This window comes from Penicillium odoratum (genome assembly GCF_028828045.1).
Source record: "Penicillium odoratum strain IBT 22623 chromosome Unknown utg000001l_segment0_segment0, whole genome shotgun sequence".
Taxonomy (NCBI): Eukaryota; Fungi; Ascomycota; class Eurotiomycetes; order Eurotiales; family Aspergillaceae; genus Penicillium; species Penicillium odoratum.
This window is the reverse complement of record NW_026643143.1, coordinates 4,727,968-4,745,988: the sequence shown is the minus strand read 5'-3', so window position 1 is coordinate 4,745,988 and position 18,021 is coordinate 4,727,968. Positions and strand designations below refer to the sequence as shown.

The 18,021-nt window shown below is 50.3% G+C and overlaps 3 protein-coding genes across 3 annotated transcripts; 2 read left to right on the top strand and 1 right to left on the bottom strand.

Moving 5' to 3' along the window:
* Window positions 1-562: 562 nt before the first annotated feature.
* N7520_001726 (cell wall cysteine-rich protein) lies at window positions 563-2,596 on the bottom strand (the record flags this gene model as incomplete). Its single annotated transcript, XM_057135661.1, has 1 exon — window positions 563-2,596. One exon carries the CDS (start codon window positions 2,594-2,596, stop codon window positions 563-565), a length of 2,034 nt encoding a protein of 677 aa, XP_057001597.1.
* A 2,054-nt stretch (window positions 2,597-4,650) lies between these two features.
* N7520_001725 (uncharacterized protein) lies at window positions 4,651-6,060 on the top strand (the record flags this gene model as incomplete). Its single annotated transcript, XM_057135660.1, has 1 exon — window positions 4,651-6,060. One exon carries the CDS (start codon window positions 4,651-4,653, stop codon window positions 6,058-6,060), a length of 1,410 nt encoding a protein of 469 aa, XP_057001596.1.
* Window positions 6,061-10,467: 4,407 nt separating this feature from the next.
* On the top strand, window positions 10,468-13,071 carry N7520_001724 (uncharacterized protein; the record flags this gene model as incomplete). Its single annotated transcript, XM_057135659.1, has 2 exons — window positions 10,468-11,146; window positions 11,315-13,071. 2 exons carry the CDS (start codon window positions 10,468-10,470, stop codon window positions 13,069-13,071), a joined length of 2,436 nt encoding a protein of 811 aa, XP_057001595.1.
* Between the last annotated feature and the right edge of the window lie 4,950 nt (window positions 13,072-18,021).

The following is an 18,021-nucleotide window of genomic DNA, read 5'->3' as shown; positions in this document are numbered from 1 at the left end:
GCAACAGTACAGTTATAAATCAACGACTTAGGTATGTGTAGCCCAAACGAACGATACTCACTATGACTAGTTAGTATTGAATTTATACATAACACTAGGCTGCATGAAAAGCTAATTGCTACGCGGTGCTAACTGGTCACAGTGAGTGTTGCTCGTAGGGCTCTTTAGACGTACGTCGAGGCTCGTCCTCAAGTCTTAATCCCAACATGTTGAAGAGGAAAATAATATAGCTGTTAGCTCTTGCAACATAGCTCACATGCCAGTCCATATCTCAATCACGATCCATTTCGAATGAAGCGTGAGTGTGTTTTAAGCTTCTCTTGTTGTGCTCGATTAATTCATCCTTAATTTGGAATCAAGTACCTAGATTAATTACTTAGTGGCCAATTGCGCTTATCCTTTACATGGTACTGCACTTTATTTCCTCTGACAGGCTCCTAATACTTCACACCTATAATCTATTCCTTCCAGAATGCGCTCAGTTAATTGTTTCTTTCAATAGTTGGCAGGACTCGTGCACTGTAATATTTGCGGACGGGCTACTGACAGACGGTTGCCCTATTTAAAAGTCCGCGCACATGCCAGTCTTGGCATCGAAGGTCGCACCATCACCACACACAGGCATACCAGTTGAAGGGCAGTACTCAAAGTTCATGCAGTCACCTGCTGCCAAAGCACACTGCTTACCATTGAAGACCTGACCGGGGGGACACTCGGGGGCCGAGGTAGCGACACACTCCTTAGTGTTTTTGTTGAAGGTGGTGCCGGGTTGGCATTCGGGCAACTTTTCAGCGACACACTTCTTGCCGTTGAACTTCATAGCGGGTGGGCATGTGGGCTCAGAAGGGTGTGCGCACTCCTCACCGTCGAAGACTAGATCTTCATCGCAAAGGGGCTCAGATCCAATACAGTCTTTGCCGTCGAAGTCAGTCCCCGGGGGACACTCAGGCTTGCTTTCGGAGACGCAATCGCCGTTGAAGGGGGCATAACCAGGAGCGCACTCAATGCCGACCAGTTTGATGCAGCGACCGTTGGTCCATTTATGGTCAACGGGGCACTTAGGGTCCTTAGGGCTAATACACTGCTTACCGTCAAAGACAGTGCCTTTTGGACAGGTTGGAGCACCAATGATACAGCTGGCATCGACAAAAGAAGATCCGGGCTGACATGTAGGAGTGGAAGTAACGATGCAGTCTCCTTGCCCGTTGAGGATACCATTAGAGGGACAGACGGGAACGCTCGTCGAAATACAGCGGGTGCCGTCGAAAGTCGTGTCTTCAGGGCAGGTTGGCGTATAAGGGGTGATACATTCCTCGCCGTCGAAGACGGTGCCATCAGCACACTCGGGTGAAGAGATAGTTGAAACACAATTCTTCCCATTGAAGATATAGTAGTCTTCACAAGCAGGCTGCTCAATGCTAACGCAAGTGTCCTTCTCAAATCGCGTGCCGGTCGGACAGGTGACCTCGGTGGTATCGATACAGTTCTCGCCCGAGAGGACTAGACCAGGAGGACATTCAGGCTGCTCAAGGGAAATACAGGATAAGCCGTTGAGGAGAAAGCCAGGGGGACACTCTGGAAGTTCCGTTGATACACAGCGGCTACCACTGAACTTGGAGCCTGGCGGGCATTCGGGAACCTTCACAGCCTGCTTCTGGCAAGATGTGCCTACCTGAATTGCGCCAGGGGGGCAAATGTCAGATTCGTCAACCTCGAAAGCGCACATGTTCCCGTCCCACATCATATTAGCAGGGCAGCAACGGGCCGTCTTAGACGTGATATCAATAGACAGATCGCTTCCAGGGGGGCAGCTAGGTTGGTCCTCGAGGATACACTTCTTGCTGACCAGATCAAACTGGAAACCGGGCATACAGGAGGGCCTTTCGGATGCAGTACATTGCATGGTACGCGAATTGAAATTGCTCCCTTCGGGACAGGTAGGCTTAGTGTCAGAAATGCATTGACCTTCTTTCAGGCTGCTTCCCTCATTACACGTGGGGCTAGATGTTGATGCACAGGCTTTCAGAGCGATGTTGAATGCAGAGCCTGAGGGGCAGACGGGGGATCCGCTGCTAATACAGCTTCCATTGCCAAATTCCAGCCCATCAGGACACTGTGGGATCATGACACTGACACAGGTCTTTCCATTAAAGGTATGACCATCGGTGCAGACAGGAGTCTGCTTGGATTGACAAACATTGCCACTGGGCTCCATACCAGCGGGACAAGATGCAGGCTCTGTCACGCATGTTCGGCCTTTGAGGTCGGTGCCAGGGGGGCAGGAAGGAGGTGCGTTCGCGACACAGGTCTTGCCGTTGAATTCACTCCTATCGGGACAGATAGGCTTCATGTTGGATACGCACTTGTCCGAGTTGCGGATAAATCCCTCCGGGCATAGAGGAACACCCAAGACGCAATTCTTGCCGTCAAACTCGGTTCCCTCTGGGCAGCACTTCACGAGTCCAGAGGAAGAGTCGGTCAGGGGACGGATATTGTCGAGAGTATACTTAGTTTGACCAGAAGAGGTGGCACGAGCTACTACCTGAGAGGCGGAGAGGGACACCAGGAGGGTCAAAAGAGAATCCAATTTCACCATCTTGGCTATTGGGAAACAGAAAGAAAAGATAATGATACTGAAACATGTTGGAGAGTAGCCCGAGATAGATACTTATAGACTTTTCCATCGGCATGCTTCATGATGCATTTCTCTCAGGCCAAGGGAGTGGAGCAAGCACCGTAATCAGCCGATCGCCAGTCTCCAAAAATCTTCAGCTCAAGAAGTGGATCATGAAGTTCGGTGAATCACGAGAAGTGGGTGGAGCTGTCGACTTTTCAGGATACATAATTTTTTCTCTTGGTGGGCCGATCAACAAAAATATTTGAAATAATGAAAACAATCCTCAGCATGAAGATTTTCAAGTCTGAGGGATCGAACGAGTGGAGCCATTCGTGACGACCCGATCGATTTAATCCCCCGAACCGCTCCGACCAAGATCTATATAAATTCGAGCAAAAACTCATTCAATTTACTGTCCTATATCTTGAACAATATACAATGAAAAGTTTCAATTTTTACATGACAAAAGAGGAGTCTTGTATCATCGCTAGGATGTGTTAGCGGGGAAATTGACATCAATGCATCTCCATTTGGATGATGATCGATCACATGTGCCATCACTTCGCATGAGACTAGGAAACTTGAATTTACTAGTGTGGAGGTGTTCCACTGTGGGTGCGGCTGAATGAAAACCGACTTTGGTGAAAGACGAACGGATCCACATTAACTATTTCGATGTTTGCATTCTACTCATGGAACTTGTTTGGTTGTCACCTTCAAAACCAGCAGAGGCGATGCATGGGAACTCGGCGATTAATTTAGTCTTCTCTTATATTTCACGCAAGGAATATCTACTACTCAAGTGCTAGCTAACGCTAGCGCTGGCAGGAGGAAGTGCGCTATTAGGTAGAGCCTGGCGACTAAATCAAATTCCTATAGACCACATATCTATATATCCATAAACTTCTAAATTATAACCTTTACGTAGACAGTCTACATATTCAGCCTTCACGCTTTCAAGGTTGTGCCGAAAACATTATACTGGTATACCTTCCCCCAATGTCGCTCAAGACCATGCTGAATACGGCGGGCAAAAAGTTCCGACTTGAATAAACACACTTATGAAGCACATGAATAGTCATAGATATGATCAAGACCGAACGTACCCGAAAGGTGATCCCCGTCACGCGAAAAGTTTCAACAAAAAGAGAACTAGACCAAGGGGCCTACTGAGTGGGATGTGCGGGTTGGGTTGGATGTCGCTGCTTGCTTCCAATGATATCAGGATTTTATTTGCTGGGTAGACTTTGCGAATAATTGAAGATCGAAATTGGTATCGGCATCGCCAATGATGCAGAGATCGATCGACTCGATCGCTAGAATCAAAATTCCGGCATAAGAGCTCCACTTTTGCCACGTAGCCACGAACCACATTCGATTTCGGGCTCCACCCTTGCTTCATAGCTACGAACCATGAGCCTCAGCGGGCCGCTCCGACCCAGAGAACCCCATCATCGGTTTTGCATTTTCTCCTTCTAGACTCAATTCATTCCTATGCGTGATTCTTTTTAATAGAAGTGAGTCGGTAGAAAGAAATAGACATGTCTCATGTACATGCTGGCTATCCCGCACATGCACGTCGGCGGGTCGAGGTTTAGGAGTAGTTGCATAGGGCCCCCACAGATTTGAAATCCGGGCTTGACTCCACAACTCAGCTGAAAACCTAGATCTGCTACCTTCAAAGCGAGGTCGTACGACCTTCCAAGAAACATCTCAAATCCCCCAATCCTATTTAGGGAATCTGCATGACGATTGTCATCAGATCGAATGAGGACTGCCATAAGGTTCAGGATACGTAAGTAATTTTGGCTACGTCTCTGCCGCTAAGCGGGACTACTCAAATGTCGGGGCGCCACCTCATAGATCCACACCGAGTTTGACCGATCTTGCTCAGCGTGGGATCAGTCCCCAAGACCGCATCTACTCTGTATTCTCTGCTATAAAGGCATGCTCTTGTCTCTTTACTAGCTACATACTCATCAGGTTTTCTTTTCTGTTCTTTTGGCCTACAGAGATCTTGATCCCTCAAAATCATGATTATAGGTTCGTCCTCAATTTGGCTTAGCCTCCTCTCCGCTAGCTCAGCATGGGCCTCTACTCTGGCGCCTTCAGCTGGAGCAGGGGGAACATGCCTTTCATTTTCCGAAGGCTCATCCCGCGAGATCTATACAAAATGCTGTGGTCAAACGAAATCTGGCAGGGGATTCGTGGACGGAGTCCAGTTTTCCTACACTTGTGAGAGATGGGCACTTCCCCGCGAGAACAAGAAACCGGAACGGCTTGCTGGTAGTGCAAAAGATTGTGCGCGTCTCTGTGCTAATGCTGGCGCTAACTGTCCTGCTGCGTCATGGGCAGGGGGGAAGTGCTACTTCGTCACCTCTGATGACTACTCGACTAAGGAGCAGCGGTCCATGCTTTTGCTTGAGAAAACCAGGGAGCTGGTTTCGGAGCCTGAGCCTGAGTCTGCACAGGACTGCACGAATATGGTTGATGAAATCAAAACACAGTGCGAAAAAGATGCCGCTTCCAAGTGCGAGACAGAGAAGACAGCACTGCAGAAAGATTTGAAGAGCAGTTGTGCGGAACAAGCCCAGGCACAATGCCAGAGCGAGAAGGAGGCTTCTTTGGAGAGAGCTCATACTGAGTGTGAGGAGCAGAAGGCTGCTGCAATGAGCCAGGCCTCCCAGGCCCAAACCGAGCAATGCAACAATGAAAAGGCTAGCCTGGCTAGTTCATGCGAGGAGCAGAAGGCTGCTGCAATGAGCCAGGCCTCCCAGGCCCAAACCGAGCAATGCAGCAGGGAGAAAACCGCTTTGATTAACTCGCATGAGGAGTCCATGAAGGAAACAGAGGCTACTTGCAAAGCGGACATAGCCAATCAGCTTGCAAATACCGAAGCTAGGTGCACAGCCGAGAAACAAGCGCTCCAGAGCAGTCTCAACCAAGCCCGCTTGGACCTGGCAAACTCTGAAGCTCGACTATCCGCATTGAACGCTACTCACAAGACGAAAGAATCGGAAATTCAGAAGGCCCTTGAAAAATGTACTATGAGCTCGAAGATTCCGGAGGATCCCAGTGCCAATGATCCACTAACAAAGGCTTTCTCTGTTCTCCAACCACAGCCCTATGGGAGCTTTTGTGACAGGTACAATGGTCAGGTATTCACAACCACAAGTGCCAACGGCAACACAGCCAAGTGGAAGGTGCAGTGCAATCAGGGCATCAAGGGACACCCTTGGATAAATAGGCCTTGCCCGAATCAATCGATTGTCGAAATTCTGAAGTCGCGCCAGGACAATAAGGACTACCGTGGCTTGTTTCTTGATTCTTGGAATAACTGTCATGAAGTCATTCCTCAGTATGGTACTTGGAAGGGACAAATGTATTTCAAATTCCCTTATGCATTGCGCGCGTATATCGAGCGACAGGACTTCACAGATTGATCACTAGCATGATCGCTCTAAGGGCCTCGGTACCAGAGGGTGACTGTGACATCTATTGGATGGTTCGATGTTGAGAGTAGCTAACTTTCAAAAAGAAGAGACAGACGAAAGTTGCAGGCTGTGTATTGTGGAGTGGTATGCAGAAGGTAACGAAGACAAGGTATGAGAGGGGGCTTGCTTAGTCTCGTTGCAGGTAGCGCTGGAAGTCTCAGGTCTAATTTCCAACTAAGCCTTACCTGTCAAGAGCGTATTCGAATCAAAGTACTTCTCTCCATTTATTCTCGCGGTAACTTCGTTTTTTTTTTGAATCATTCTCAAGTCCCGTATTGCTTGGGAAGTAGCGTAATAGGCCACCATCTTTCGCTCGAAGCTTAGTCTATACGAGGTGACGGCAGACAATTGATCTTATGGTATAGACATATACGTGAACCAAATAAATTGTAACAGATTGAAAGGGTCGATATAGAACTCAGGCTTTGGCCGGCTTGATAATTCTAATCATCTTCGAATACCAGGCAAGAATGAGGATCAGGATGTAATGAAGTTGTCAAATTAGTTTGGCATCTATACATATGTAATCAGGGACGATTTTTTCCGTCTACCAACTGTCATGTTGTAGAATCTTACCCTACAATCAGGAGATATATCCAAAACGGCACTATTCCACGTGCCATGCCTAAATGAGTATAATAGGATACGGCTTGTAGTTGTGAAATATATTGCTCACTGGAGGAGTTTCAAGCGGTCATGTTTGACAGGCTGTCACCGAGTATGCCTTGCCTATTGACTTTAATATCGATTGGCGGAGAGGACAAGATGGACGGGTGGGAAAACAAGGGTTTGCTCGTGGAGCACGAGCGTCACGCGGACTGGAGATGAAGTGGTAGCTATTGTCTTCATGTTGTTGTGTCTGGCACGTTTGTCTTCGGTTCTGTGCCTCGCAACGACTGGTAAACAGTGCTCTATTGAACAGACGGTGACAACCAGACGCAGGTGATGCGCAGATATGCGGTTTCTCAATTATAGCAATAGCGCTTCGCGATGTGGCTATTGGATCGAAGGATGAGGGGGCGAGTCGGTCGTATCCTGCGCTGAATCTTGTATGGAGACTCAACTTCAGATTTCCCAATAATGGTATTTATTTTGCAAAACACGCTTCTAATCTAAATATATGCGAGACCCCTCACGTGCTATAAGTTTTATTCTCCGCGACACTCGTTCAGGGCCCGTGTGTAGGGGGCCTCAGCGGGGCTGACGAAGTAGTAGGAGCCCTCTGTAGACATGGAATCACAGTAGCAAGCTTTTAGCACGTATAAGTCAAGGACGAAGAAGCTCCAAAGTTTCTCGATCTTAACTGTGTTTAGCCCGGGGGATAGCTTGCATCCAAGTCCCGCGATAACCCTTTCGGTTCCACTGTTACGATTAAGGACAATACAAATAGTCATCAACTTGAAAGCCAACTAATTATCGACCTAATGTACTCTAGTCAGCCTTCTGATACCAGTAATTGGTTAGTTTTGAGTACGGAGTTGTCTTCTATAATTGCCTTGTCTCCCGCTAATTGGACTCGAACTTTGGCTTACGCGGCATGATACAGTAGTAGTAGTAGTATTCATTTACACCGACCCCTCGCAAAGCGAAATGCAGTAAACGACGACTATACATCCGAGTATGTACATGTGGAGTGATCCACTTTCTGACATGAACTTAGAGCCTCGTCACGGCCTATCGTGGCCCATGGCCGCTCCCATCGTTAGGCTGTCCTTATGGCGCACGACTGCGAAATCGCTGTGACGCGTCGGCGAAGTCCATCACAGCCTGCACTGTTTTGGCTCGCGAGACGATGTCTGGTTTACCTCTCTCACCTTCATTTGAGCCTCCCAGCAGACTCGACACGCTGTGAAACGCGTCCCCGGTATTTCTTCTCAATTTCACCCGCAGTTCTCGTAGATTGGGACACTCCAATAATACATGGCTGACTGTCTCCCGCGCTACACACACACATTGGTCATCGTCGCGGAAGCCGAATTTCTTGGCGTAGGTTATCCACCTAAGGTGGATAACCAGTTGTGGCCCGTGCGTAGCTGAGTGCGCAAATACGCTCGATTCCTGGGCAAGTTCCCGTACAGCTTTCTGGTGTGTCTCGCCGGTAGGGTGTTGTCAATTTCCCGTAGGGGAGCACCTTTGGTGCTTGATTTCCACTCTTGCTCCCATGGAGCATGAATCTTGTCGCGAATAAATGCATTCTCCCTTGTCAGCAGCGGCCGGAAGGGATGGGCTTTGCCCAGCTGCGCGGCTTCCTTGGCCAGTCGATCTGCAGCGTCGTTCCCTGGGTTTTCACAATGCCCTGGCATCCATTGGAGGCGGAGTGTAACGTTCTCTCCCTGGACCTCAGCGGCTGCCTGGAGGATAGCATGAGCAATTCGCTGCCCCAGCCTATTTCTCGCGTTTTGGATTGCTTGCAACGCCGATCGGCTATCGCAAAGAATGGTTGCTGTTGTGTGCGCGCTGTTTCTGACGAATGAACGTTGGTGGGCCAGCTTGAACACCATATCGACCGCATAGAAGATGCCGATGAGCTCTGCTACGTGGACCGACCAACGTTCCATCGGCCCTACCTGGACCTGTTGAGATTCGATCACCTCTTCATGGTCGTTGAGCGCGACTATGGCAGTTCCCAGATGACCCTCACGCCCGGAGGCGTCCGAATAGACGACCATGTCTGATGTGTCTCTTACGGACTCTGCCCTTTCTCTCGCTGTTTCTCGGTCGGGTTCAAGCTCAATCTCCGCGAAGGCGTCCTTTCGCCACGGCGGCAGCGGGCGTGGGTCAATCGTCTCTAGTTCGCTGAGCCTGTCGACGTCCATGGTTTTCAGCGCTTCCGCCAGAGGGAAGCGCGCTTACGATCCTATATTGTTTCTACGATCCTGGGCGCGTGATAATGCGCTCCCAATGGGGTGGTCATGCGGTAGAGTATGTAGTCTCGCGATGGTGCGCTGCGCGCGGTGGCGAAGACGAAGATGCGTAGGAAGTATATGAGCTTCCACCTCTAACGTTGTGGTGGCTACTGCCCGGAATGCCGATAGAATCCGGATTAACGCAGTTCTTTGTACTGTGTTCAAGTGTCGCAGGTGAGTCTTATCCCGGAGCGGGTCATGCCAGACTGTCGATGCATAGTCTACAATGGGCGTGACACATGCTTGGTAGAGGTGTCGCATTTGTTCTGGGCGCAAGTGTCGTAGTCCACTTAGAGCGATAGTTATCTTGGTGGCGCGTTTGATGGCCTGCTGAACGTGTTCTTTCCACCGAAGTCCTTGGTCGAACACCACCCCTAACAGTTTGGCTGTAGGTGATGGCGTGACGTCGGCTCCATCGAAGGTGATCTTACCTTCGTGCTCTCCCCTCTTTCTGGTAAGGTGGATGAGCTCGGTTTTCTCCGCCGCGAAGCAGGATCCGCTTCGTCGCGCCCACTCTTCAATGCGAGGGACATCCTCGGACTGTATCTTGGCTAAGTTTTCCTCGGCCGAGCGGCCCACTCGCCATCGGAAGTAGTCGTCAATAAATGCTGACGCGCCCCCGTGGGAGTTGACGGGCTGATCGACGAGATCGGTGTTGAAGAATGCAAACAAGATGGGCGAGAGTGGCGAGCCTTGCGCTAGACCTGCGTTCACTAGCAGCTCTGTCTCGGTACGGAAATCGTCGAATCCAATGTTGGCGTGCCGGTCACTCATGAAGCTCGCGATCCATTTTCTTGCCACCACCGGGATCCCTCTCGCCTGTAAAGAGGCATCCAGGCTCACCCTGTTTACCCCGTTGAAGGCGCCCTTGAGGTCGAATGCGATTAAAGTCACCACCTTGTGTTTGTAACATGCTTGGTCGATCGCATTGGACAGCACCAGCAATGCTTGCTCGGTGGTTCTGCCCGGGCGGCCACCGAACTGGCTGTTCGGTAGCAAGCCGTGCTTCTCTGCAAGATAGGATAACCGTCGGGCCATCACGGCCTCGAGGAGCTTCCCGAGCGTGTTCAAAAGTGAGATTGGGCGGTAAGCGCCGGGCATCGCGTAATCTGGCTTGCCCGGTTTCCGTAAAGGGAGTGGTTTTATTGGGGTTGCCTCACAATGCCTGTAGCCTCACCATGTCTGTAGCCTCACGTGATATCTACACCGACATTTCCGAGGGCCTCTTCCTCCTACAACTGCCTCACGAGAGTCAGTTGATGGCCTCTGCGGGTAGCTCGTCATCTCTCAGGCAGTCAAGTGTCAATTTTGTGTTTCACGTCCTTCCCTACGGCAACAGCACCGATAAGCCTTGACTATATCTCTCTCCACCATGACATTCAGCCAGTCTAGCAGTGTCACTCCTGCCCCGCTCGACTCCGCTTGGCCACCGGCCCACATTTGGGAGACTATGGGTGCGGCAGACCGTGCCAGTTGGTTAGGGCAGATACAGAAAGACAGGGCTAGACGCCTTGAATTGGATGTAGCAGAGACCGATCTACGCCGCAGAAGACCTCATGTGGACCTGCAAGATGACGATAATCTCGAAGAAAACCGTGAGCCTCCCCCTGAGGTCAAATCACTCATCGACATATTTCCGGGTGTCTCCGCCGCCCTTCTTATCCGCGTCTTCGAGAGGAAGTTGAAGGCGACTGAACTTACACGCTTCAAAGAGAAGTCAGTCACCGAGCTAGATCAGGAGGATAGAGTCTTCAAAATGACCGAATCGGGAGGCACAGTGGGCTTCAAGAAGGCAGCAGCGTCGCTTAAGGACTGGGGCCCTAACCCTCAGATATGGACGACTTGCTTTCTTGCCTATCTGGCCGTTGTAGGGTACCTCTTCGGCGAGAACCATCCTAAGGCAATTCCCAACCTCCTCATGTTTATGAGGCAGATCCTGGACTTCGCTCAGACTTATCAGTGGTCGGAAGCAGTTCTCCCACTTGCCCTTAATTTCCACCAATACATACTGGATAAAGGAGAGCTATCGACGGACAACTACCTGGTCACAGGCCCATTTCGCGAGAAATACCTCCGCCACAATCTCACCCTACCTGCGAAGTCACCAACAAATCCTCCAGCCCGGCCTCGTCAAGCCAGGAATACCAGGTCTTCGAATAATGAGACAGAGGTTTGCGATAAGTTCAATACGATAGGGTGCTGCTGGGAAGGCTGCAAGAGACGTCATGAGTGCACGGCATGCGGCCTAAGCGAGCATGGTGCCTCCTCCTGCCGCAAGAAGAAGTAGCAAGCGATAGCCCTTGAGAACTGCACTAGTGACACCGGCAACGTTGTTCTTAACCCCTTGTCCCTAAGCCTCACACCGCAGGGGCAACCACCTAGACCAAACACTGCTATTCAATATCCCGTGTTCAACCCAGAGCTCCCAAGATTACAATCCTCTCCGTCACCACTCAATGCGAAAGGCTGGAGCAATCTTCTGCGCTACTATCCAGGCGATCTGGGCTCCACTATCGCTGGGATTCTGACCTACGGTGCCCAGGTTGGCTATAGGGGCAAGAAGCAGTTTCGCTATTCCTCTAACCATCACATACACGAACCCGGCATAATCACGGCCCAACTAGCAGAAGACCTCAACCTCGGCCGTGTTAGACTAGCCTCTAGGCCCTCCTTTGTTTCACCGCTTGGGTTGGTTCCTAAGCACGATGGGGGATGGCGCCGCATCCATGACCTATCTTGGCCGCCTGGACAGGGCCTTAACCAGGGCATACCGGACTCCTGGTCAGCGATCGAATATATGACAATTGATCATATCTACGAGCAGGTCATACAAGCTGGCCGGGGTTGCACAATCATCAAGAGGGATATCAAGGACGCCTTCCGAATAGTCCCCGTTGCCGAGGATAACCAACATCTCCTTGCCTTCCAGTGGAATGACTCGACTTACGTCGAATGCTGTCTCCCCTTTGGCCTCGCAACGGCCCCATTTCTGTTCAATCTCTTCGCCGAGGCATTCCATTGGATACTCCAATGCCACCTACCTGCATTCCATATCAATCATTACCTAGACGACTTCATCGTCATTGCCCGGTCTCCCTCGGTGTCCGAGCCTACGGGTCCCTTCGACGAGGTTTACAACAGGGTCACCGACTACCTACGTATCCCCCGCAATACCAAAAAGGACCAGCAAGGGACCTGTGTTACAGTCCTAGGTATCCAGATCGACTCTATTGCAATGGAAGCTCGTCTGCCACCAGAAAAGTTGTGCCGCGCCACATTGGACGCCGCAACTTGTCTGACGGCAGTGAGTCTCTCACTCAAGCAAACAGAGCGCCTCGCAGGCTTATTAGCCTTCTGTTCAAGAGTTGTCCGGCTAGGGAGAACAAGGCTACAGTCTCTATACTCCTTCCAAGCCGCTTTCCCACATGGGAGTAGCGCGCGCCGCCGTATCCCCTACGAGGTACGTGACGATTTGGAATGGTGGAGGGACTCCTTGTCTCTCTTCAACGGCGTACTCCTGATTGACCCTTGCCGCCGCACTATCACGCATCTCTACACAGATGCTTCTAGTATAGGCCAGGGGCTCTTCTTCTTCTCATCCAAGTCTACATTAGACTGCTGGCTGGCCCATTGTCACCAGCTTCATCAAAGCAATGCTGCCACATTGGCCCTTGCTCAAGACGCACACGCGCACATCAATACTCAAGAAGTAGACGCCATCCTCCAAGGCTTCCTACTCTTCAGCCACCATTGGCTCCATCATACTCTCGTTATCCACACGGATAGCTCCACAGCGCACATGGGACTCAAGAAAGGCTTCCTTCATGGTCCGCCTAACGCACCTCTAAAGAGCCTACTTATCCTAGCGGCGGCGAGAGACATCCACATCGTGCCACACTGGCTCCCCTCCCGGGAAAATACATTAGCAGATGCGCTCTCACGTAATAATCTTGAAGACATTGCTAACATTTGTCCCCACTGGCAGGACCTCTCGGTATTGAACCGCCTGCGTGGTTCTCTTCACGAGCTCCTCAGCTCAATGCAGGCCACCTGAAACTGCTCTGGAACGGACTCAGCGCTAACACACGTTCCGTTTACCTCTCCGTTCAGCGTAATTACGAAAAGCACTGCGCGCTACAGAATCTATCCGCGTGGCCAGTTTCAAGGCATTCATTGACCTCATGGCTAAGCGCACGACTTCTTGGTAACGCTAGTCAAAAGGCCGTCAAGCCTGATACCGCACTCGCCGACCTAGCCGCTCTCCGAGCCTACCATATCGACAACTTCCTTGACGATAAACTCTTTGATAACAAGCATTTCCGACGTCTTATAGACGGCGCGAGTAGACTCAATCCCATGACAAAAATACGGCTCAGAAAACCGATTTCGCGTGACACTATCACGAAACTATCCGCAGGCCTCGCCACACTCCCGTTACGTCCCTTAGAGATGACTGCGAACCTCCTAGACGACCTGAACTTCGCAACCGCGTGTCGGGTAGCATTTGCTGGGTTTCTCCGCCTCGGAGAATTTACCTATAAGACTGAAGACCTCCGCACACGTTCTATCTTCTCCGCCACAAAGTTAACGCGCTCAGACGTCAGACTCTCGCCCTCGTTAGACCACGCGCAACTCACACTCAAGCGCAGTAAGACGGACCGCCGTCACGAAGGGGTGCAAATTATTCTTGCAAAGACGGGAGACGGCGCATGCCCAGTTGACGCCCTTCGGAAACTGCTACTTCTCGACCCCAAAGGGCCCGACGCCCCATTGTTCTCCTTCGGCAGAAGACCATTTAGCCGCAACAACTTCCTCTCGACCTTATCTACTAAGCTAAGAGCACTTGGGATACCGACACACGGATATTCAGGTCACAGCTTTCGGAAGGGTGCGGCTCAGCATGCGCACGATAGTGGGATACTCGACGACCAGATTCAGATGCTAGGGAGATGGACCTCGGAGGCATTCAGGGTCTATTTTACGACGAATGCGTCAGTCCTTTACAAGCTCAACCACCAGTTCCAGACAGGCTCCCCGGCCCCGCTGTCTCTGCTGCTTCCACCACCGTCCCCTCCACCATCCTAGTTTGGCCCGGGTCATTTGGGCCTATCTGACGCCACGGTCTACGACCGCAGCGACAGGTAACCCGTTGCGGCCAAACTAAACTCTTCTTGCTCCTCTTGACTGCGTGAGGTCACCAATAAAGGGAGTGGTTTTATTGGGGTTGCCTCACAATGCCTGTAGCCTCACCATGTCTGTAGCCTCACGTGATATCTACACCGACATTTCCGAGGGCCTCTTCCTCCTACAACTGCCTCACGAGAGTCAGTTGATGGCCTCTGCGGGTAGCTCGTCATCTCTCAGGCAGTCAAGTGTCAATTTTGTCCCTCCCACCTTCCCTCTGTATATAGAATCCACTACAATACAGACACATTGCCTCCCTTCAAGGGAGCGCGGACGGGGCCTATCTGACGCCACGGTCTACGACCGCAGCGACAAGTAACCCGTTGCGGCCAAACTAAACTCTTCTTGCTCCTCTTGACTGCGTGAGGTCACCAATAAATGAATATATATCTACCGTACAGTTACTGTATACTGTACCGCAAATTAACAAACAATGCGAATTCGCATTTCAAAAGCATCGAAAATGAAACCAACAGCCTCAGTCACACTCAGACACCCTCCCCCCTTCATACATGCGCCAGGCAATGCAGCAAAGCGGGCGCGCGGCTCAATCCTGTTCGTCAAGTTGTGTCTTTCGCTCGACTGCTGGTTGCTGGACTAGTCCCGGGGATTGGTGACTAGGCTGAAGTCCCACCTTCCAGATTTTTTGACGGACCTGATCGCCGGAGAAGGGGTATATGTCCTTGCTCGTTCATCTGAGCACCTGCATTCGAGATCGGCGTCGGTTGGATATTCTCCTTGCATGATTGTTGATACATGGACATCATTTTCTCGCATGCCGCCAAGCGATCTTCCCAGTTCTGCATCTGTCCTGCAACGCTTCTCCTTATATGAATCTCTCGTTCGAGCTTTCCTATGCGTTGCTGGGCTGCTTGCAGATCTTGCTCTTTGCGCTGCAGCGTCTGGAGAAGCTTGACGTTTTCCTGATGCGATCGTTCTAGGGCAACCCTTAAGTCGGCATTTTCTCGTCTCAAGTGATCAATTTCATGTTCGATCTTCCAATTGTTGTGTTTATGAGACTGGGCTGAGAAATGTTCGTCACCCGCGGTATTTACTGATTGTGCTCGAATTGATACTCTTGTGGAGTGGGAAATGCAGCGAAGGAATAGTCACTCTCTGCGCTCTGTGAAGTCATAGTTGTGGAAGGTATTCGCTGGACTGAGGTAATTTAAGAGAATAACTTGTGATTGACGTGCTTCTGGGGTCGTCTGGCTTTCAAGTATCCTGTAGGTCACTTTGTCAGGAATAGTAGGGAACGCTGAACAGATGGAACGTCGTCATGTATGTGTCAACAGTTGCTTAGGGCCGCTGTATAGAACTGCTGCTTGGGTATGAAGCCTGCACAGTGAACCAAAGCCACCCCAGAATACCTCACCTAGATCCCCGAAAGCGCAGTCCTGGTCCTAGGACCAAGAGCGAGCATTCTAGGATCGCAAGGACTCCCAGGACTGGTCAATACGATCCTATACTCATTTTTGCTGCAATCAGGAGTGGTCTTGAGGGGCCTGGGACTAGCTTCCAAGGGACTTTCCAAACATCTTCAGTTGCACTCAAGGCCGTAAGACCTCGTCTGTTCTGTTGTCCTTTCAGCCTATAAAGGTGTTGTCTTTTTCCTTCTTCTCAGATCTCAAAAAGCACCGCTGCAATAAGTGTGGAAGCTGAAATGACCCCAAAACTCTATCATTATGTGGAACTGCCTCCACTGGACCTGGCTGTGGAGAAATCTATATGGTTCGGCTGCGTAAGTCGCCTGAGCCAATCTTCGCGAATATCAACTAACCTTTGCCTATAGGTGTTTTTTCCTTGGTATGAATCCAAGCTCGACGAGAATTCATACGGGGATCAATGCCCCGACTTAAAGTCGAGTGATTTGCAGAAACTCTCTTTAGCATTCGTCATTTTGCCTGGCCAGTCGTTTCAATGGCTGCTGGGAATGGGAGTGATCATTTGCTATCAAATTTCCCTCACCCAGGATCAAGTAGCTATGAGCCTTTGCGGACCTCCCTCCTTCTTGATCTGTCCCCTGTTTGAAATTGCCTGTGCTGGCAAGGGTTTGTCACAGCCTTCAGTACATCTGAAGCCACCTCTTCATGCCAGTACGGACAAGAATAACGAGAATCCGCAGTGGATTAGCTTTGCTGGGATTCAAATAGCTCGGTTCTCTATGTGAGAGAAATCAAGTACTTCAGAAAGTGTGTGGACGCGCCTGGGAGATATTTGCGCTCCTAGTACTTATTTAATTCAGATGGACTGTGTTTCCTTATCTTGCATTGATATGGCTCTGTTTCGATCGCCATGTCTGTACCAACGGACAGTGTGATAACGACACTACATTCTGATAGTATCAATCTGAAAAAGTAGCATAGACAAATATCAGGTAGGAAATTGTAGTCATTGGGCGCCCTTTGATCATTGAGCTCAGTAGTTCCAGGGACCCAGTATTCGAGACTCTGTATTCGACAGCTGGCATTGGCCGAAGACCGGCTTGTGGTAGAAATCATCGATGTGTGTTGTCTCAGATGAGTCAAAGTAAGAGCCGTAGTACTACAGTCAATGTGGCATGGCCACAGTACTCTCAGTGGAAGCATATTTAGTGGGCGATGGCTTAGACCCTGAAAATTCGCTCATCAACAGCCAATGCTGAAATTCAGATGATGGTGATGAAAGCGCATGCTGTCGCAGTGGAGCGATGATCGCTGCCCACCGTTTCAACTGTTGAAAGTACGGTCGTTGAGACAAGGTTGAACGTTGATCAACGCTCTTCAGACAAATAATAATTAAAAATGAAATTATTTTTTTAATAATTTATTTTTATTTGAACATTTCAGAAATTGCTTGAGGGCATACAGTAATTCACCCTTGAGATGACCGTTCACTCTTCACCTGCCTGTTGACATTTGCATAGCCCACTACTTCAAGTAAGTCGAGGTTCAACAGGCCTGACTTTGCACAGGTAACTTCGATGCCCCGAAAACAATGCCCCTCAGAAATCGACAGACCAAGAAGATTTCACCGCGGCAATACAAAGCAGGCGGTAACAAGACCTGTAAAGAGACCTATAAATATGGCCTCCTTCCCACATTCTCTGTCAAAATAATCATCTTCCTTGCCATATCTGACGAGTTCCTCCAAGCTGAAACCAAGGCGCCCTGCTACAGCAGATGATGCGTCACTTCTCTTTGACCCCAAGCATTCGCTGTGACTGACATCCTCGGTGTACACAGAAGCCACCAAGTCACCTGCCTCTCCCTTCCCACTGGTGGTTCACTCCACTGTGCCGGTCTTCGTGCCTGCGGGCCAGAGCTTGGGCCTTGACTGGCGACAATCCTTTGGTGAGTGCTGTACTCATGTGCCTTGTCGAGTTGAGCTAATAGTGTGACTTCTGACTAGCTTCTTGACCACAAGAGTGCAAGCGAGGCATCCCGCAGGTAAGTCCCCTGTCAGCCCCATACCCGTTGGCCAGTGCTAAAACTCCCCATGTTACGACCAGTCAGGTCTATACCACAGCCCCAAGTCAGCACTCCAAGGTTATACAACTACTTGCCAGTCACACCGATAACAATCATCATGAGACCAACTTTGGTTCCACTGCTGTCATGTGCTTGTCGAACAGTGCCTCTAGCGAGATCATCTGCGAGATCTTTGAGTATCGAACACCGCCATCATTAAGCCCTTTCCGTGCACATGTCGCCGTTATCCTGAATGTTTGATGTTCTGATAGTGTCTCAAGCAAGACTACTCGTGCACTTCATCGCGGTCACAGGTCTCGTGCGGCTGGATGTGTATTGAAATATGTACGCCTGTTCGGTGCTTCTGCCCC